This window comes from Heptranchias perlo, chromosome 11, assembly GCF_035084215.1.
Source record: "Heptranchias perlo isolate sHepPer1 chromosome 11, sHepPer1.hap1, whole genome shotgun sequence".
Lineage (NCBI taxonomy): Eukaryota > Metazoa > Chordata > Chondrichthyes > Hexanchiformes > Hexanchidae > Heptranchias > Heptranchias perlo.
In genome coordinates this window covers 5,563,407-5,585,367 of record NC_090335.1, presented here as the reverse complement: position 1 = coordinate 5,585,367, position 21,961 = coordinate 5,563,407, and the positions used below count along the sequence as shown (strand labels likewise).

Sequence of the window (21,961 nt, the reverse complement as noted above, 5' to 3'; positions counted from 1 at the left end):
AATTTGGTAGCTCTACCATAGGCATGATGGGCCAAATAGCCTCCTTCTGTGCTGTATCTATGATGGTGTTATAAAGTAATTTAGATAGTGTTACAATGTAATCTAGATATTGTCATAATATCTGGATAGTGTACAATGTAATCTAGATATTGTCATAATGTAATCTGGATAGTGTACAATGTAATCTAGATACTGTTAGAATGTTTTCTAGATAGAAATTTAGATAGTGTTACAATAAAAACAGAAAATGCTGGCAGTTCACTGCAGGTCAGTCTGTAGAGAACAGACAGGCTAACCTGTCTTATCTCTTTACAGATGCACACTGACATATTGAGTATTTCCAGCAGTCTCTGTTTTTGCTGCAGATTTTCTACACTTACAATCTGTTTCCTTTATTTCTGATTTTATTCTAGTTAAATCTGGGATAGAATCACCCAGGAGATGGATAAAATGGTCTTGATGATCATCATAATGTCCAGTTAAGAGTGTCCCTTTGACCTTGCTTTTAAAAAAAATCTCTGAAGACTGTAAACCACAAATATGCAAAGTATTTAAGGATTGCCTAAAGGGATAACTCTCCTGAGCCCTCAGTAATAGGATTACTTACTCTGTGAAAATGAAGATGGGGCCAGGAGTTGACGTCAAATGCATGAAATAATATGATACTTAAATTATTTTTTAAATATCCCAATAAATGTGTACAAATTTGATGAAGTAATGGGGAGGGTTGCTGAGGGTAGTGTGGTTGATGATGTGTATATGGACGTTCAAAAGGTGTTTGATAAAGTACCACAGAATAGATGTGTTAGCAAAATTGAAGTCCATGGGATTAAAGGGGCAATGGCTGTGTGGATAAGAATTTAGCTAAGGGACAGAAAGCAGAGAGTAGTGGTGAGCAGTTGTTTTTCAGACTGGAGGGAAGTATACAGTAGTGTCCCCCAGGGGTCAATATTAGGACCACTGCTCTTTTTGATTTATGTTGATGACCTGGACTTGGGTATAGAGGGTATAATTTCAAAGTTTGCAGATGACACGAAACTCAGAAATGTAGTAAATAATGTGGAGGATAGTAACACACTTCAGGAGGACATAGACAGACTGGTGAAATGGGCAGACACATAGCAGATGAAATTTAGCGCAGAGAAGTGTGAAGTGATACATTTTGGTCGGAAGAATGAGGCACAAATGGTACAATTTTAAAGGGGGTGCAGGAACAGAGACCTTGGGGTGCACGTACATAAATATTTGAAGGTGACGGGACAAGTTGAGAAGGCTGTTAAAAAGGCATACAGGATTCTTGGCTTTATTAATACAGGCATAGAGTACAAAGCAAGGAGGTTATGCTAAACCTTTATAAAACACTGGTTGGGCCTCAGCTGGAGAATTGTGGCCAATTCTGGGCACCACACTTTAGGAAGGATGTCATGGCCTTAGAGAGGGTGCAGAGGAGATTTAAAAGAATGGCACCAGGAATGAAAGACTTCAGTTACATGGATAGAATAGAGAAACTGGGGTTGTTCTCCTTAGAACAGAGAAGGTTAAGTGGAGATTTAATAGAGGTGTTCAAAATCATGAAGGGTTTTAATAGAGTAAATGAGGAGAAACTGTTTCCAGTGGCAGAAGGATCGGTAACAGGTTTAAGGTAATTGGCAAAAGATCCAGAGGCAACATGAGGAAGAAATGTTTTACGCAGCGAGTTATGATGATCTGGAAGGCACTGCCTGAAAGGGTGGTGGAAGCAGATTCAATAGTAACTTTCAAAAGGGAATTGGATAAATACTTGAAGTGGAAAAAGTTATTGGGCTATGGGGAAATAGCAGAGGAGTGAGACTAATTGGATAGCTCTTTCAAAGAGCTGGCACATACATGATGGGCCAAATGGCCTCCTTCTGTGCTGATCGTTCTATGATTCTAAATTACATCATGTTGATTTCTATCTGGCTTTCATTCTTTCATTAAGCAAAGCTCACTTGTGCTTTCCGTATTGTAGATGCAGTTACAAAATCAAGTATTTAAAGAAAAACACCAAAATGATTGTCTTTTGGAAAATAAAATGTTTGTGTTGTAACAGGGAGCATTGGAGAGAGCTGAAGCCTTGGCATTCCAGGGAGATCATCTGATAGAGGACAATCACTACGCCGTGGATTCAATACTCCCCAAATGCAATGAGCTGAGAGGTGTCTGTGACAGCCTAGTGAACGGAATAAAAACCAAGAAGGAATTACTTAATCAATCAATGGAGTTGCACAAGAGGCTGGAACAGGTATAAGTACTGATGCACTACGTAGAAAATTGGGAATTGTATACAATCCAAGCATGGGCTTTAAGGGTATACTCTCCGATTGCATGCTTTAGGCACCCACTGGGAGCGTATATGGCAAATCACGTGGTCCAGGATTTTCCATTCATTAAACTAAAAATCATGGTTGTGCATCCGGGTGATTCCCTGATAATTTGCTCCTAGCAGGCAAGGCTGTGCACTGGAAACATGCAATCGGAGAATTTACTCTTTCGTGTCTTTCCTCCTTAATAAACCATTTATGCTCATCAAATGAGTTAAAAATAAAAGGACCCACATCAAACTGCACATTTCTTTCACACCTCATGTCAAGGCATATATACTTTGAAAAGATAATCTAAACACAGATAGATTCGTAAGAACATAAGAAATAGGAGCAGGAGTAGGCCATACGGCCCCTCAAGTCTGCTCCGTCATTCAATAAGATCATGGTAGATCTTCGACCTCAGTTCCACATTCCCCATATCCCTTGATTCCCTTAGAGACCAAAAACCTATCGATCTCAGTCTTGAATATACTCAACGACTGAGCATCCATGGCCCTCTGGGATAGAGAATTCCAAATATTCACCACCCTCTGAGTGAAGAAATTGCTCCTCATCTCAGTCTTAAATGTCCGACCCCTTATCCTGAGACTATGCCCCCTAGTTCCAGACTTTCCAGCCAGGGGAAACAGCCTCTCAGCATCTACCTTGTCAAGCCCCCTCAGAATCTTTTATGTTTCAATGAGATCACCTCTCATTCTTCTAAACTCCGGAGAGTGTAGACCCATTCTACTCAATCTCTCCTCATAGGACAACCCTCTCATTCCAGGAATTAATCTAGTGAAGCTTTATTGCACCGCCTCTAAGGCAAGCATATCCTTTCTTAGGTAAAGAGACCAAAACTGTACACAGTACTCCAGGTGAGGTCTCACCAAAGCCCTGTACAATTGCAGCAAGACTTCCTTACTCTTGTACTCCAAACCCCCTACAATAAAGGCCAACATACCATTTGCCTTCCTAATTGCTTGCTGTACCTGCATGTTAACTTTGTGTTTCGTGTACAAGGACACCCAAATCCCTCCGAACACCAACTTTTAATACTTCCTCACCAATTAAAAAATATTCTGTTATTTTATTTTTCCTGCCAAAGTGAATATCCTCACATTTCCCCACATTAGACTCCATCTGCCACCTTCTTGCCCATTCACTTAACCTGTCGATATCCCTTTGCAGACTCTTTGTGTCCTCCTCAAAGTTTACTTTCCTACCTAGCTTTGTATTGTCAGCAAACTTGGATACATTACACTCGGTCCCTTCGTCTAAGTCATTAATATAGATTGTAAACAGCTGAGGCCCAAGCACCAATCCTTGCAGCCTGCCAACCTGATAATGACCCGTTTATCCCTACTCTCTGTTTTCTGTCTATTAACCAATCCTCTATCCATGCTAATATATTACCCCCAACCCCAGGAGCCCTTATCTTGTGTAACAACATTTTATGTGGCACCTTATCGAATGCCTTTTGAAAATCCAAATATACTACATCACTGGTTCCCCTTTATCTACCCTGCTGGTTACATCCTCAAAAAACTCTACTAGATTTGTCAAACACGATTTCCCTTTCATAAAACCATGTTGACTCTGCCTAATCATGTTATGATTTTTTAAGTGGCCCATTACACTTCCTTAATAATGGATTCCAGCATTTTTCTGACGACTGACGTCAGGCTAACTGGTCTGTAGTTCCCTGTTTTCCTTCTCGCTCCTTTCTTGAATAGCAGGGTCACATTTGCTATCTTCCAATCCACTGGGACCGCTCTAGAATCTAGGGAATTTTGGAAGTTCACAACCAATGCATCCACCTCTTTTAGAACCCTCGGATGTAGGCCATCAGGTCCTGGGGATTTGTCGGCTTTTAATCCCATTAATTTCTCAAGTACTTTTTCTTTACTAATATTAATTACTTTACGTTCCTCACTCTCATTAGACCCTTGGTTCCCTGCTATTTCTGGTATGTTTTTTGTGTGTTCCACTGTGAAGACAGATACAAAATATTTGTTTATCATCTCTGCCATTTCCTTATTCCCCATTATAATTTCTCCTGTCTCAGCCTCTAAGGGACCCACGTTTACTTTCACTAATCTCTTCCTTTTTACATACTTGTAGAAGTTCTTACAATCCATTTTTATATTTCTTGTTAGTTTACTCTCATATTCTACTTTCTCCCAGCTTCTCCAGTCTACCCATGTAACTAAAGTCCCTCATCCCTGAAATCATTCGAGTAAATCTTTTCTGCACCCTCTCTTTGGCCTTCACATCTTTCCTAAAGTGTGGTGCCCAGAACTGGACACAATACTCCATTTGTGGCTAAACCAGTGTTTTATAAAGGTTCAACATGACTTCCATACTTTTGTGCTCTATGCCTCTATTTATAAAGCCCAGGATCCTGTATGCTTTTTTAACCGCTTTCTCAACCGACCCTGCCACCTTCAATGATTTGTGCACATATACCCCCAGGTCTCTCTGTTCCTGTACCCCTTTTAGAGTTGTGCCCTCTAGTTTATATTGCCGCTCCTCGTTCTTCCTACCGAAATGTATCACTTCGAATTTTTCTGCGTTAAATTTCATCTGCCATATGTCTGCCCATGCCACCAGGCTGTCTATCGCTATCCTCCTCACTGTTTACTACTCTTTCAAGTTTTTTGTCATCTGCAAATTGTGCCCTGTACACCCAAGTCCAAGCCATTAATATATAATCAAGTACATCCCCAGTGGCCTAATGGATAAGGCACTGGCCTCCGAAGCGAGGGATTGTGGGTTCAAATCCCATCTGGGGTGAAACAAACTTGCACTGTGCAACAAATCATAAAACACTTACAATCAACTGTTGTGTGACAGTTTGGTCACTTAAATTTAAGGGGATGAGGTCCTAAAAGCAGAATATAGGAAGGTAGGAGGTAAATTAAAAAATAGGACCTCAAAGGTAGTAATCTCAGGACTGCTGCCAGTGCCACGTGCTAGTCAGAGTAGAAATAGGAGGATATTTCAAATGAATACGTGGCTAGAGGAATGGTGCAAGGGGGAGGGATTCAAATTCCTGGGACACTGGAAACGGTTCTGGGGGAGGTGGGACCAGTACAAACCGGATGGTCTGCACCTGGGCAGGGCCGGGACCGCTGTCCTAGGAGGAGTGTTTGCTAGTGCTGTTGGGGAGGGTTTAAACTAAAGTGGCAGGGGGTTGGGAACCTGAGCAGGGAGAGAGAGGAAAGCGTAACAGGAAGGGACAGAAGGTATGGAGTAATAGGTAAAGTGTTAAAAAAGGAAAAAGCAGGAACTAAGCGTCACAAAACAGATTTGAAAGTTCTTTATCTGAATGCACGTAGCATTCGTAATAAAATGGACGAGTTAACGGCACAAATAACTACGTATGGGTATGATCTTGTGGCCATTACAGAAACATGGCTGCAGGGTGACAACGACTGGGAATTAAATATGCCAGGGTATTTAACAATCAGGAAGGACAGGCAGGAAGGAAGGGGAGGTGGGGTGGCTATGTTAATAAAGGAAGGAATCACTGTAATACAGAGAAATGATATTGGGACAAAGCATCAAGATAATGAAACAGTTTGGGTGGAGATAAGGAATAATAAGGGGAAAAAAACATTAGTGGGCTTAGTATATAGGCCTCCTAATAGTTGCAACTCTGCTGGAAGAAGTATTAATCAGGAGATAGTCGGGGCATGTAATAAGGGAACAGCCATAATTATGGGGGATTTTAATTATCATATTAACTGGACAAATCAAATTGGGCAGAGCAGCCTTGAGGACGAGTTCATTGAGTGCATCAGGGATGGATTTCTTGAGCAGTATGTAACTGATCCTACAAGGGGGCAGGCAACCTTGGACCTGGTCCTGTGTAATGAGTCAGGATTAATTAATAATGTCCTAGTTAAGGATCCCCTTGGAACGAGCGACCACAACATGGTTGAATTCCATATCCAATTAGAGGGTGAGAAGGTTGATTCTCAAACAAGCGTACTGAGCTTGAATAAAGGAGACTATGATGGTATGAGAGCGGAATTGATTAAAGTGGACTGGGAAAATAGATTAAAGGGTAAGACGGTACATGAGCAGTGGTGTTCATTTAGGGAGTTATTTTACAACTTTCAAAATAAATATATTCCACTGAGGAAAAAAGGGTGTAAAAGAAATGACAGCCATCCGTGGCTAAGTAAAGAAATCAAGGATAGTATCCGACTAAAAACAAGGACATATAAGGTAGCCAAACTTAGTGGGAGGATAGAAGATTGGGAATTCTTCAAAAGACAGCAAAAAGTAACTAAAGGATTGATTAAGAAAGGGAAGTTAGATTATGAAAAGAAATTAGCAAAAAATATAAAAACAGATAGCAAGAGTTTCTATAGTTATATAAAAAGAAAAAGGGTGGCTAAGGCAAACATAGGTCCCTTAGAGGATGAGACCGGGAAATTAATGGTGGGAAACATGGAGATGGCAAAAATGCTGAACAAATATTTTGTTTCAGTCTTTACAGTAGAGGACACTAAGAATATCCCAACACTGGACAAACAGGGGACTCTCGGGGGGGAGGAGCTAAATAGGATTAAAATCACTCAGGAGATGGTACTCAGTAAAATAATGGGACTCAAGGCGGATAAATCCCCTGGACCTGATGGCTTCCATCCTAGGGTCTTGAGGGAAGTGGCAGTAGGGATTGTGGATGCTTTGGTGATAGTTTTCCAAAATTCCCTGGACTCAGGAGAGGTCCCGGCAGATTGGAAAACTGCTAATGTAACACCGTTATTTAAAAAGGGTAGTAGGCAGAAGGCTGGAAATTATAGGCCAGTTAGCTTAACATCTGTGGTGGGTAAAATTTTGGAGTCTATTATTAAGGAGACAGTAACGGAACATTTAGATAAGCATAATTTAATAGGACAAAGTCAGCATGGCTTTATGAAGGGGAAGTCATGTCTGACAAATTTGCTTGAGTTCTTCGAGGATATAACGTATAGGGTGGATAAAGGGGAACCAGTGGACATAGTGTATTTAGACTTCCAGAAGGCATTCGACAAGGTGCCACATAAAAGATTATTACTTAAGATAAAAAATCACGGGATTGGGGGTAATATTCTGGCATGGGTGGAGGATTGGTTATCGAACAGGAAGCAGAGAGTTGGGATAAATGGTTCATTTTCGGACTGGCAACCAGTAACCAGTGGTGTTCCACAGGGGTCGGTGCTGGGTCCCCAACTCTTTACAATCTATATTAACGATTTGGAGGAGGGGACCGAGTGCAACATATCAAAATTTGCAGATGATACAAAGATGGGAGGGAAAGTAGAGAGTGAGGAGGACATAAAAAACCTGCAAGGGGATATAGACAGGCTGGGTGAGTGGGCGGAGATTTGGCAGATGCAATATAATATTGGAAAATGTGAGGTTATGCACTTTGGCAGGAAAAATCAGAGGACAAGTTATTTTCTTAATGGCGAGAGACTGGAAAGTACTGCAGTACAAAGGGATCTGGGGGTCCTAGTGCAAGAAAATCAAAAAGTTGGTATGCAGGTGCAGCAGGTGATCAAGAAAGCCAATGGAATGTTGGCTTTTATTGCTAGGGGGATAGAATATAAAAACAAGGAGGTATTGCTGCAGTTATATAAGGTATTGGTGAGACCGCACCTGGAATACTGCATACAGTTTTGGTCTCCATACTTAAGAAAAGACATACTTGCTCTCGAGGCAGTACAAAGAAGGTTCACTCGGTTAATCCCGGGGATGAGGGGGCGGACATATGAGGAGAGGTTGAGTAGATTGGGACTCTACTCATTGGAGTTCAGAAGAATGAGAGGCGATCTTATTGAAACATATAAGATTGTGAAGGGTCTTGATCGGGTGGATGCAGTAAGGATGTTCCCAAAGATGGGTGAAACTAGAACTAGGGGGCATAATCTTAGAATAAGGGGCTGCTCTTTCAAAACTGAGATGAGGAGAAACTTCTTCACTCAGAGGGTGGTAGGTCTGTGGAATTTGCTGCCCCAGGAAGCTGTGGAAGCTACATCATTAGATAAATTTAAAACAGAAATAGACAGTTTCCTAGAAGTAAAGGGAATTAGGGGTTATGGGGAGCGGGCAGGAAATTGGACATGAAGCTGAGTTCGGATCGGTCAATGCCCTGTGGGTGGCGGAGAGGGCCCAGGGGCTATGTGGCCGGGTCCTGCTCCGACTTCTTGTGTTCTTTAGATTTGTGGTTGGGATCAGATCAGCCATGATCTTATTGAATGGCGGAGCAGGCTCGAGGGGCCGATTGGCCTACTCCTGCTCCAATTTCTTATGTTCTTATGTTCTTAAGAGAAGCAGTGGTCCCAGCACCGATCCCTGGGGAACACCACTGTACACCTCCCTCCAGTCAGAAAAACAACCGTTCCCCACTACTCTGTTTCCTGTCACTTAGCCAATTCTGTATCCATATTGCTACTGCCCCTTTTATTCCAAGGGCCGCAATCTTGATGATAAGCCTACCATGCGGCACTTTATCAACCGCCTTTTGAATGTCCGTATACAGCACATCAACTGCATTGCCCTCATCTACTCTCTCTGTTACCGCATTAAAAAACTCTATCAGGTTAGTTAAACACGATTTGCATTTAACAAATCCGTGCTGGCTTTCTCTAATCAATCCACATTCGTTCAAGTGACTGTTAATTCTGCCCTGGATTATCGTTTCTAAAAATATCCCCACCACTGAGGTTAAAATGACTGGCCTATAGTTGCTGGGTTTATCCTTACACCCTTTTTTAAACTAGGATTAATGTTTGCATTCTTCAGTCCTCTGGCATCACCCCCGTATCTACGGATGTTTGGAAGATTATGGCCAGTACCTTCACCCTTACTTCCCTCAGCAACCTAGGATGCATCCCATCTGGACCAGGTGACTTATCTACTTGAAGTACAGCTAGCCTTTCAAGTACCTCTTCTTCAATTTTTAGCCCATCCAGTATCTCAACTATATCTTCCTTTACTGAGACTCTGGCAGAATCTTCTTCCTTGGTCTAGACAGATGCAAAGTACTTGGCCATCCCCTCTGCCTCCACGAGTAGATCTCCTTTTTGGTTCCTAATCGGCCCCACCCCTCCTCTTACAACCCGTTTACTATTTACATGCCTGTAGAAGACCTTTGGATTCCCTTTTATGTTGGTCACCAGTCTATTCTCATACTCTCTCTTTGCCCCTCTTATTTCCTTTTTCACTTCCCCTCTGAACTTTCTATATTCTGCCTGGTTCTCACTTGTGTTATCAACCTGACATCTGTCATACGCCACTTTTTCCATTTCATCTTACTCATTATCTCTTTTGTCATCCAGGGAGCTCTGGTTTTAGTTGCCCTACCTTTCTGCGTGTGGGAATGTGCCTAGACTGTACCCGAACCATCTCCTCTTTAAAGGCCGCCCACTATTCAATTACAGTTTTGCCTGCCAATCTTCGATTCCAATTTATCCGGGCCAGATCTGTTCTCATCCCATTGAAATTGGCCCTCCTCCAATTGAGTATTTTTACTTTAGAGTGGTCCATGTCCTTTTCCATAGCTATTCTAAACCTTATGATACTATGATCGCTGCTCCCTAAATGCTCCCCCACTGATACTTGCTTCACTTATACTCGCATTACCAGTTCCGCCAGTAGATGGTGTTATAGCTGTCTGTTTCCATTTTAAGTGTGTTGCAGTAACAATAGGTAGAAAAGCAGTATTGCAAACCAATGTTTCTGAATCACCCTGAACCACCACGCACAGACCACTCACCAATCTACCTGTCGCAAATGCATCTATCCTTGACAGTATTGGTAGGAGTGACCACCTCTCAGTCCTTTGGAGACGAAGTCCCATCTTCACACTGAGGACACCATCCAACGTGTTGTGTGGCACTACCACTACGCTAAATGGGATAGATTCGGAACAGATCTAGCAGCTGAAAACTGGGCATCCATGAGGCGCTGTGGGCCATCAGCAGCAGCAGAATTGTATTCCAGCACAATCTGTAACCTATGCAGTAGCTTTTGTCAGGCAGTTGGCTAGTACCCTTTCCTCCTCCCTTCCCCTGGATGAGATGGAGAGAAGGGGGAGAGGAGTGAGTTTGTGAAAGAAATCTTGCAGGACACAACCTTGACAGCAGAATGGCATCCAGTCAGTCAAAAGATACAACCAGGAGCTCGAGTGGGTTGCTGTTGATACTCCAAGTTTCATGGGAAGCATAACATTGGGCCACAAACACCACATGGCGAAGCTGAGCTGGATGGCCACTTTTTAAACGATCTTGGTATGATCTAGGGAAAAATCTACTTGACCTCGTCCTCACCAATCTACCTGTCGCAAATGCATCTGTCCATGACAGTATTGGCAGGAGTGACCACCGCACAGTCCTCGTGGAGAAGAAGTCCCGTCTTCACACTGAGGGCACCATCCAACGTGTTGTGTGGCACTACCACCATGCTAGTTGGGATAGATTCAGAACAGATCTAGCAGCTCAAAACTGGGCATTCATGAGGTGCTGTGGGCCATCAGCAGCAGAATTGTACTCCAGCACAATCTGTAACCTCATGGCCCGGCATATTCCTCACTCTACCATTACCAACAAGCCAGGGGATCAACCCTGGTTCAATGAGGAGTGTAGAAGAACATGCCAGGAGCAGCATCAGGCGTACCTAAAAATGAGGTGCCAACCTGGTGAAACTACAACACAGGACTACATGCGTGCTAAACAGCGGAAGGAACATGCTATAGACAGAGCTAAGCGATTCCACAACCAACGAATCAGATCAAAAATCTGCAGTCCTGCCACATCCAGTCGTGAATGGTGGTGGGCAATTAAACAACTAACGGGAGGAGGGTGGGCTCTGTAAACATCCCCATCCTCAATGATGGCAGAGTCCAACACGTGAGTGCAAAAGACAAGGCTGAAGTGTTTGCAACCATTTTCAGCCAGAAGAGCCGAGTGGATGATCCATCTCGGCCTCCTCCTGATATCCCCACTGTCACAGAAGCCAGTCTTCAGCCAATTCGATTCACTCCACGAGATATCAAGAAACAGCAGAGTGCACTGGATGCAACAAAGGCTATGGGCCCTGACAACATCCCAGCTGTAGTGCTGAAGACTTGTGCTCCAGAACTAGCCAAACTGTTCCAATACAGCTACAACACTGGCATCTACCCGACAATGTGGAAAATTGCCCAGATATGTCCTGTCCACAAAAAGCAGGACAAATCCAATCCGGCCAATTATTGCCCCATCAGTCTACTCTCAATCATCAGCAAAGTGATGGAAGGTGTCGTCGACAGTGCTATCAAGCGGCACTTACTCACCAATAACCTGCTCACCGATGCTCAGTTTGGGTTCCGCCAGGACCACTTATCTCCAGACCTCATTACAGCCTTGGTCCAAACATGGACAAAGAGCTGAATTCCGGAGGTGAGGTGAGAGCAACTGCACTTGACATCAAGGCAGCATTTGACCGAGTGTGGCACCAAGGAGCCCTAGTAAAATTGAAGTCAATGAGAATCAGGGGGAAAACTCTCCAGTGGCTGGAGTCATACCTAGCACAAAGGAAGATGGTAGTGGTTGTTGGAGGCCAATCATCTCAGCCCCAGGACATTGCTGCAGGAGTTCTTCAGGGCAGTGTCCTAGGCCCAACCATCTTCAGCTGCTTCATCAATGACCTTCCCTCCATCATAAGGTCAGAAATAGGGATGTTTAGTTGCATTCGCAACCCCTCAGATAATAAAGCGGTCTGTGCTCGCGTGCAGCAAGACCTGGACAACATCCAGGCTTGGGCTCATAAGTGGCAAGTAACATTCGCGCCAGACAAGTGCCAGGCAATGACTATCTCTAACAAGAGAGAATCTAACCACCTCCCCTTGACATTCAACGGCATTACCATCGCCGAATCCCCCACCATCAACATCCTGGGGGTCACCATTAACCAGAAACTTAACTGGACCAGCCACATAAATACGTGGCCACAAGAGCAGGTCAGAGGCTGGGTATTTTGTGCGATTGACTCACCTCCTGACTCCCCAAAGCCTTTCCACCATCTACAAGGCACAAGTCAGGAGTGTGATGGAATACTCTCCACTTGCCTGGATGAGTGCAGCTTCAACAACACTCAAGAAGCTCGACACCATTCAGGGCAAAGCAGCCTGCTTGATTGACACCCCATCCACCACCCTAAACAATCACTCCCTCCACCACCAGTGCACTGTGGCTGCAGTGTGTACCATCCACAGGATGCACTGCAGCAACTCGCCAAGGCTTCTTCGACAACTCCTCCCAAATCCACGACCTCTACCACCCAGAAGGACAAGGGCAGCTGGCACATGGGAACAACACCACCTGCACGTTCCCCTCCACGTCACACACCATCCCGACTTGGAAATATATCGCCGTTCCTTCATCGTCGCTGGGTCAAAATCCTGGAACTCCCTTCCTAACAGCACTGTGGGAGATCCTTCACCACACTGTAGTGGTTCAAGAAGGCAGCTCACCACCAGCTGCTCAAGGGCAATTAGGGATGGGCAATAAATGCTGGCCTTGCCAGTGACGCCCACGTCCCATAAACGAATAATAAAAAAAGACAGTATTCATGTATTATATTGGATTTTAAGTATTTATTACTTAAAAATAAAAGAAGCTGAATCAAAACATTTAATCCTCACCTTGTGGAAGGTTAAGAAAATCAAAATGGCGGCTGAGTTGGCGCAGACAGCTTAGAAAGCTGCTCCGTCTTCACTCGTAATTGCGCAATCAGCGTGACAAGTTTACATAGGGAAAATCCATTCTAAGTGTAAACAGAAATTTATAATGGAGGAAAAGCGTCACAACAAATGTGACAACAGGAAGTCAAGTGGTGCTTGTGCAGATATAAAATTTTTAATAAGATATAGATGATATGTATTGACCGTTTTAAGTATTTTAGATATGACATGTATACGCTATCGTCCGTATTTTAGTTATACAATATACGAGTCGGTCAGCCATGTGTGGTGAAGCAGGTTAAGAGGGCGGGGGATCATTTCGCCACGGCACACGTGTAATTCAGCCCCCATTTGGAAGTCATACTTTCTTCCTTATTTTTACATAATTTGATTTTATATTATTATTTATTGTTAAAAAGAAAAGCCTACAGTTGATTGGGAAGCATAAAAGTAGAGTTGGTTGGGGCATAGGAGTTTCTCTGCTGTACAGGCTCATGATCTGGGAGACGCAAAGCTAAGTCGTACTTTGGTTATGATATGTATACTATATTTTAAGTACTCAATATATGATTATCTACACATTTAATTACACTAGTTTTATGAACTGCATACACTTTATGTACTTCTGGAAGTATTTTAATTGTGTTTTTGAGTATACATACTTTTCAGATAGTACTTATGATGGTTATAGACCTCATAGCATTGATATCATTATCATCACAGGACACTAGCAGACCACAAGCTGTCAGTCTCGAGGCACGTGTATTATGGGAAACACTGCTTGTCCCCAAGCACGCCATCACTACTGGCTTCTGACCTTTGTCAGACTTTGCAAACTCTCAACATCTAATTAAAGAAAATGGTTATGCAGCTACTAGAAAAGGATTTAGCTTGATGGTGACACTCTCACATACAAATATAGGCAGATTTGGAGACACCCTCTTCAGCTGTGACAACAGACAGGTCACTTTGGATTGGTAAAGTTAAATAAACTTGACTCCTTGTACTTCTGAGCAGCATGCTCGTCACAAAACCAACTTGAAGCCTTGCACTGTGATTTTCATCAGCAAGGAGCTTTGACTTATTTCAGTATTAGTTTGCATAAGTTGTTGGAAATGGCCCATGGAGATTGAAGACTCTTCACAGTATGGTAATTGTTTTACTTGGCAGCAAGTAACTCTTATGATTTTAGATTTACTTGTGCTATTTAACTATATATTTTGCTATGATCTTTTAAAATCTTTTTTATGGTTTGATGTTTGAAATTTTCCCCGATAGATAGATGTTCCTGTGTAAATGAATGCGAGATAAATTTCTACTGACCCAGTTGACTTTGATGTGCCTGTACTGATTGCACTGCGCTCCTCTCCTCCTCTCTACCACAGGCCATGCACTGGTGTGATTCTGGGATTTACCTGCTAGCCTCACAACCAATTGATAAGTGTCAGTCCCAGGATGGGGCAGAGGCAGCCCTGCAAGAGATTGAGAGATACTTGGAAACGGCCACAGGCCAGAAGCTGGAGGATCTAAGTAAGATCAACGATGAGTATGGAGCAATTCTCGGAGATGAACTCATGGTAATTATCTGAGTGTATTGGAAAGTAAGCATACAAATGAATATTAGGGCATATTACAGGGGAGACCAGGTGAAACTGGCACATTTTACACCTGTGAATTATTTGGTTATGGTTAACTAATTAAGATTTTTGGTAACTAAATTTCTGTGTGAATGCAATATTAACGATCCCGGAACTAAAATTCCTCGGGACGTGATCCCAGCAGTTAGGCCCAGATTGCACCCACCAGTACCCTGTAGCGCTGACCCCCGCACCAAAGTTTGCAGGGCGAGGTGGGTCAAGCAGCACCACCCTGGCACCCATCTGCCTCATGCCTATGGAAACTCTAGCATCTGCCCACTGAGGGGGATTGCCCAGGCTCCCCTCCCACCCCCAACTCCAGCCACATTCCCTTCGGCCTCCTGAGCAAGGGGTCGATCTTGTAAAATTAAAAAAGTAACGGACACTTCTTCGGGGTCCAGGCTGTTTCCCCGGACTGAAGCAACTGGTGGAGTCCACACCCCCTCATATGAAGGTTGCTACGCTTCACCTCGCTGGACATACTAACCTCCACTGATACAGCAGGTCCCAGTAAACCACAGGAGTGGGAACTCCCAGCATAGGAAGTCTTTGCACCCCCACGCGCCCCCCCTGCCCCGACCGCCATCATTTGCCTTCGAAGGGTGGATAAAGGTTCAATTCTATACAAGGCAAGTAAGAAGAAACACTCAAAACAGTGGGACCCTGTTGAATGTGGATCCCTGCTGTGTTTTGGAAGGTCCTGCCAGTCTCCCACTGGAAATACAGCTGGAAACCGGCAGAACAAACCCTCTTACCCACCCCCCCCCCCCCCAACCCCCCCACTATTCCAAGAGGTAGCTGAAAATATTCAAATCCCCTGAAGCAGCTGCAACTTTTTTTAAAAAAAAAACACAGACAGTAGATTAAAATCCCCGACCTGAATTGTTAAAACCTGAGAAGCTATTCCTTGTGACCAAGTAGCTTTCATCATTGCCTGATAATTTACATCGGCATGGAATAGTATACAGGAGGGAATAATAAACAAGGAATCGTATACAAAAGAGAATAGTATAGAATAAGGAATAGTGTACAGAAGGGAATAGTATATAGAAGAGAACAGTATACAATAAGGAATAGTACACAGGAGGGAATAATTAGCAATAAGGAGAAGTATGCAGGATGGAATCGTATACAAGAAGGAATAATAAACAATAAGGATAGTGTACAGGGTGGAATAATGTACAATAATCAATAGTATACAATAAGGAATCGCATACAATAAGGAATAGTATACACCAAGCCATTCCAGGTGAGAGTGTGGAACAGAAATCCTGTCACACACGGCCATTCCAGGTGAGGGAGTGTGACAGAAATTCTTGCACACTGGGCCGTTCCAGGTGAGGGAGTGTGACAGAAATTCTTGCACACTGGGCCGTTCCAGGTGAGGGAGTGTGACAGAAATTCTTGCACACCGGGCCATTCCAGGTGAGGGAGTGTGACAGAAATTCTTGCACACCGGGCCATTCCAGGTGAGGGAATGTGACAGAAATCCTGGCACACTCGGCCATTCCAGGTGAGGGAGTGTGACAGAAATTCTTGCACACCGGGCCATTCCAGGTGAGGGAATGTGACAGAAATCCTGACACACTCGGCCATTCCAGGTGAGGGAGTGTGACAGAAATTCTTGCACACTGGGCCATTCCAGGTGAGGGAGTGTGACAGAAATCCTAGCACACCGGGCCATTCCAGGTGAGGGAATGTGACAGAAATTCTTGCACACTCGGCCATTCCAGGTGGGGGAGTGTGACACAAATCCTGGCACACCGGGCCATTCCAGGTGAGGCAAGAGAATGGCAAATGGTTGTAACAGGGAACAAGGGAGGGATGAAAAATAGAATTTGAGGAAAGAGCTATGACTTGGTGTTCCATTGCAAATGTAATGTCTCTACATTTATTTTGCAGGCACATGTACTAAACATTTTCCAGAAGCAAGAGGCAATGGAGGAGATGTTTGAAAAGCGGCGAGTAAGCCTCAAGAAGCTGGCTGCAAAACAAACCCGTCCAGTGCAACCAGTGGCCCCTCGACCTGAAGGAGTCCCAAGATCCCCCGTCTCCCCATCCGAGACAGGTACCATTTAGCGTTTTCATTATAAAACCTTTTCTATAATAATAGGATTTGGCAGAGTCAACGTGGATTTATGAAAGGGAAATCATGTTTGACAAACCTATTGGAGTTCTTTGAGGATGTAACTAGTAGAATAGATAAGGGGGAACCAGTGGATGTGGTATTTTTGGATTTTCAGAAGGCTATTGATGAGGTCCCACATGGAATTGGGGGTAATATACTGGCATGGTTTGAGAATTGGTTAACAGACAGAAAACAGAGAGTAGGAATAAACGGGTCTTTTTTCAGGTTGGCAGACTGGCAGAGATCGGTGCTTGGGCCCCAGCTATTCACAATCTATATCAATGATTTGGACGAGGGGACCAAATGTAATATTTCTAAGTTTGCTGATGACACAAAACTAGGTGGGAATGTGAGTTGTGAGGAGGATCCAAAGAGGCTTCAAGGGGATATAGACAGGCTAAGTGAGTGGGCAAGAACATGGCCGATGGAATATAATGTGGAAAAATGTGAAGTTATCCACTTTGGTAGGAAAAACAGAATGCAGAGTATTATTTAAATGGTAAGAGATTGGGAAATGTTGATGTTCAAAGGGACCTGGGTGTCTTTGTACGTGAGTCACTGAAAACTAACATGCAGGTGCAGCAAGCAATTAGGAAGGCAAATGGTATGTTGGCCTTTATTACAAGAGGATTTGAGTACAGGAGTAATGTCTTACTGCAATTATATAGGGCCTTGGTGAGACCTCACCTGGAGTATTGTGTACAATTTTGATCTCCTTACCCAAGAAAGGATATACTTGCCATAGAGGGAGTGCAACGAAGGTTCACCAGACTGATTCCTGGGATGGCGGGATTGTCGTATGAGGAGAGATTGAGTAGACTAGGCCTGTATTCTCTTGAGTTTAGAAGAATGAGAGGTGATCTCATTGAAACCTACAAAATTCTTACAGGGCTCGACAGGGTAGATGATGGGAGGATGTTTCCCTTGACTGGGGAGTCTAGAACCAGGGGTCACAGTCTCAGAACAAGGGGAAGGCCATTTAGGACTGAGATGAGGAGAAATTTCTTCACTCAGAAGGTGGTGAATCTTTGGAAATCTTTACCCCAGTGAGCTGTGGAGGCTCAGTCATTGAGTACATTCAAAATAGAGATCGATAAGTTTCTAGATATTAAAGGCATCAAGGAGTATGGGGATGGTGCAGGAAAATGGTGTTGAGGTAGATCAGCCATGATCTTGTTGAATGGCGGAGCAGGCTCAAGGGGCCGGATGGCCTACTCCTGCTCCCATTTCTTATGTTCTATCTTTTGGCATGAAACTTTGAATCAGTGAAATATTTGGTAGCACTTGAAGGTTTGACTTGAGCCATGGTTACGTCAGGTAGCTGTACGTTTCCACTGTGTCAATGCATTAATTTGGTCTGCAGTTCAGGAAATGCTGAACAACCTAACATTTAGTTAGACCGAAAACTAGGAAGGCCCAGCAAATGCATTTGAGCAATTAATCCTCTGCAATTAGTTATGGAGTCAGCTTAATGTATCCTGCCACAAGTGTCTAGGTGCCTTTATTAACTGAGCTTGCATCTGTCCCTGAATTGCTGCTAATTGAAAATTGTTACATGAACTGTAACCTGTAAAAATAGAAGTGATTTCTGAGGTTTTTTTTAGCAATGGGTAGAGCTGCAGTGGATTTTATTTGTGTCACAAGTGGGTACTTGTCGAAGGTTTTGCCTGCCTTCAGATGCTGGCCAGTCACCTTTCACAAATCATCCAATTGACTCAGGTTTCAGCAGTTGCCATTTGTACATCTGTCAGCTTTTCTCTTTATCAGTCAATCATCGCAGTCTGACTCTGGAAACATCTGCTCCTGTCCCAGTTGTGCTGTGAGATTTTTCTGTCCAGCTGTTAACCCTGTAGTGTTGAGCCCAGTTGATGCAGTTTAGAACTGAATGTTAGTAGGTTTTAAACAGACTCAGCTGTTTGCACCCAATTTCCTCTTGGTACCTCATTAGCATAGCTTTAAGATGCAAATTTGGATAGGTAAACAGAGGCATGAGTCGGGGGAGCAGAAAACAGTGTGTAAATTGAAATTAAAATAGATGGGGTTACTTAAAGGGGAGAGTCACAATAAGGTGACGAAAATTGTGAAAGCTTTTAGAGAGCCTCAAGAGGCATGGCAGCCCAGTCGCTGCCATTGTCGAGACTGAAGATGCAGAGGACTAAGAAGCAAAGAGCAGAAATGATGGGACAACAAACCCAAGGTGCAGGCATGAGTCTGCAGGCAAGTGACAGGTCAGCCCAGAACCTGACCCCGACCCCCTTTTTGAAGTGGAGAGGGCGCTGCATGAGGTAGAGGTGAGGAGGGTTGCCCTCTGTATCACTCCGCAGTACCATCAGCATTGTAGCATGTCTGCAAGGAGGCGCAGCCAGGTTTTAGGCCACAGCTGACCATTATTGTCTCTGAATGGAGCAGCCCTTCACTGCAGAGTAGCTGCAAGTGTCCTTGCAGCAGATGGCACAGCTCTGCCTCTCTGATGACCAGAGCCGTAAGAAGGCATTCCCCACAGTCATTGTCAGGTAGGTGTGCAGAACCTGAAGATATGGTTGCTGGCGGCTTGGCATGTACGCCATTCAGGGTCGCTGTCTGTTGATTATTTGGGTGATCAAAAGCATGACTAATGTAAGAAAACCAATTAGGAAATGGCTGAAATGTTCTGTCCATAACCAATTATACGGATGGTCCTTTTCACGACCATCTGTATAATTACTGCTGCCTTGCAGTCCTGGATGCCCATGTCACATCGCCATTATTTACATCTGATGTCCTACTCATACAATGATGGGAAATGGCATGCAGGAAGGGCATGCCCCAAAATTAATATTTAAAGTGCCCACCTGGTTGAGGTAGGCTTATCTAATTCCACTGGTTCTGCCCTCTTTTCCCCCTAGATTTGGTGTCAAGGCACAAAATGGGCAGAGCTCTGAGGGATGGAGCCCCCTCCCATTTTCTAATACTAGCCTGAGACCGAAAACCCAGATCTTGTCCTCTCTTGTTCTGGGTATATATCCCAGTATTCTGTTAGCTGTTTTCATTGCACTGCCATGTTGTCTGGAAGTTGAAAGAGATGAGTCTGCTATCAGTCCCTGCACCAGCTTACCCCACATCAAACAATCACCAATGCTACCCCATCAGCATCACTATTTCCTAGCTTAACTCTCCCAGTGGCATGACCCAGGTTTGCAATTCTGTTGGTTACCCAGGACAATGTACTATTGGGTAATTATCAGATTGGCAGTTCATTTGGGTCGTTGTACCGATGGATAGTTACCCAGGTTGGCTGTACCGATGGATAGTTCCCCAGGATGGCTGTACCGATGGATAGTTCCCCTGGGTGGCTGTACCGATGGATAGTTCCCCAGGTTGGCTGTACCGACGGATAGTTCCCCAGGTTGGCTGTACCGATGGATAGTTCCCCGGGGTGGCTGTACCGATGGATAGTTCCCCAGGTTGGCTGTACCGATGGATAGTTCCCCAGGTTGGCTGTACCGATGGATAGTTCCCCAGGTTGGCTGTACCGATGGATAGTTCCCCGGGGTGGCTGTACCGATGGATAGTTCCCCAGGATGGCTGTACCGATGGATAGTTCCCCAGGATGGCTGTACCGATGGATAGTTCCCCAGGATGGCTGTACCGATGGATAGTTCCCCGGGTTGGCTGTACCGATGGATAGTTACCCAGGTTGGCTGTACCGATGGATAGTTCCCCAGGTTGGCTGTACCGATGGATAGTTCCCCAGGTTGGCTGTACCGATGGATAGTTCCCCAGGATGGCTGTACCGATGGATAGTTCCCCAGGTTGGATGTACTGATGGATAGTTACCCAGGATGGCTGTACCGATGGATAGTTCCCCGGGTTGGCTGTACCGATGGATAGTTCCCCAGGTTGGCTGTACCGATGGATAGTTCCCCAGGTTGGCTGTACCGATGGATAGTTCCCCAGGATGGCTGTACCGATGGATAGTTCCCCAGGTTGGATGTACTGATGGATAGTTACCCAGGATGGCTGTACCGATGGATAGTTACCCAGGATGGCTGTACCGATGGATAGTTCCCCGGGTTGGCTGTACCGATGGATAGTTCCCCAGGTTGGCTGTACCGATGGATAGTTCCCCAGGATGGCTGTACCGATGGATAGTTCCCCAGGTTGGCTGTACCGATGGATCGTTCCCCGGGTTGGCTGTACCGATGGATAGTTCCCCAGGATGGCTGTACCGATGGATAGTTCCCCGGGTTGGCTGTACCGATGGATAGTTCCCCAGGATGGCTGTACCGATGGATAGTTCCCCGGGTTGGCTGTACCGATGGATAGTTCCCCAGGTTGGCTGTACCGATGGATAGTTCCCCAGGATGGCTGTACCGATGGATAGTTCCCCAGGTTGGCTGTACCGATGGATAGTTCCCCAGGATGGCTGTACCGATGGATAGTTCCCCGGGTTGGCTGTACCGATGGATAGTTCCCCGGGTTGGCTGTACTGGTGGATAGTTCCCCAGGATGGCTGTACCGATGGATAGTTCCCCAGGTTGGCTGTACCGATGGATAGTTCCCCAGGATGGCTGTACCGATGGATAGTTCCCCAGGTTGGCTGTACCGATGGATAGTTCCCCAGGATGGCTGTACCGATGGATAGTTCCCCGGGTTGGCTGTACTGTGGGATAGTTCCCCAGGATGGCTGTACCGATGGATAGTTCCCCGGGTTGGCTGTACTGTGGGATAGTTCCCCGGGTTGGCTGTACCGATGGATAGTTCCCCAGGATGGCTGTACCGATGGATAGTTCCCCAGGTTGGATGTACCGATGGATAGTTCCCCGGGTTGGCTGTACCGATGGATAGTTCCCCAGGATGGCTGGACCGATGGATAGTTCCCCAGGTTGGCTGTACCGATGGATAGTTCCCCGGGTTGGCTGTACTGATGGATAGTTCCCCAGGTTGGATGTACCGATGGATAGTTCCCCGGGTTGGCTGTACCGATGGATAGTTCCCCAGGATGGCTGTACCGATGGATAGTTCCCCGGGTTGGATGTACCGATGGATAGTTCCCCAGGTTGGCTGTACCGATGGATAGTTCCCCAGGTTGGATGTACTGATGGATAGTTCCCCAGGTTGGATGTACTGATGGATAGTTACCCAGGATGGCTGTACCGATGGATAGTTCCCC

The 21,961-nt window shown here is 44.8% G+C and overlaps 1 protein-coding gene and 1 non-coding gene across 3 annotated transcripts in view; both read left to right on the top strand.

Annotated features, from left to right (window-relative positions):
• mcf2la (mcf.2 cell line derived transforming sequence-like a) overlaps positions 1-21,961 on the top strand; it is a 249,981-nt gene that overhangs the window by 119,807 nt on the left and 108,213 nt on the right. For both annotated transcript variants that reach the window (XM_067992473.1, XM_067992474.1), the window contains exons 11-13: positions 2,072-2,263; positions 14,430-14,621; positions 16,584-16,749. In XM_067992473.1, the coding sequence (XP_067848574.1) occupies positions 2,072-2,263; positions 14,430-14,621; positions 16,584-16,749 (550 nt within the window). The remainder of the gene's footprint in view (positions 1-2,071; positions 2,264-14,429; positions 14,622-16,583; positions 16,750-21,961) is intronic.
• Positions 5,048-5,122, top strand: trnar-ccg (transfer RNA arginine (anticodon CCG)). The gene has a single exon. It is a non-coding gene; the product is annotated as a tRNA-Arg (tRNA).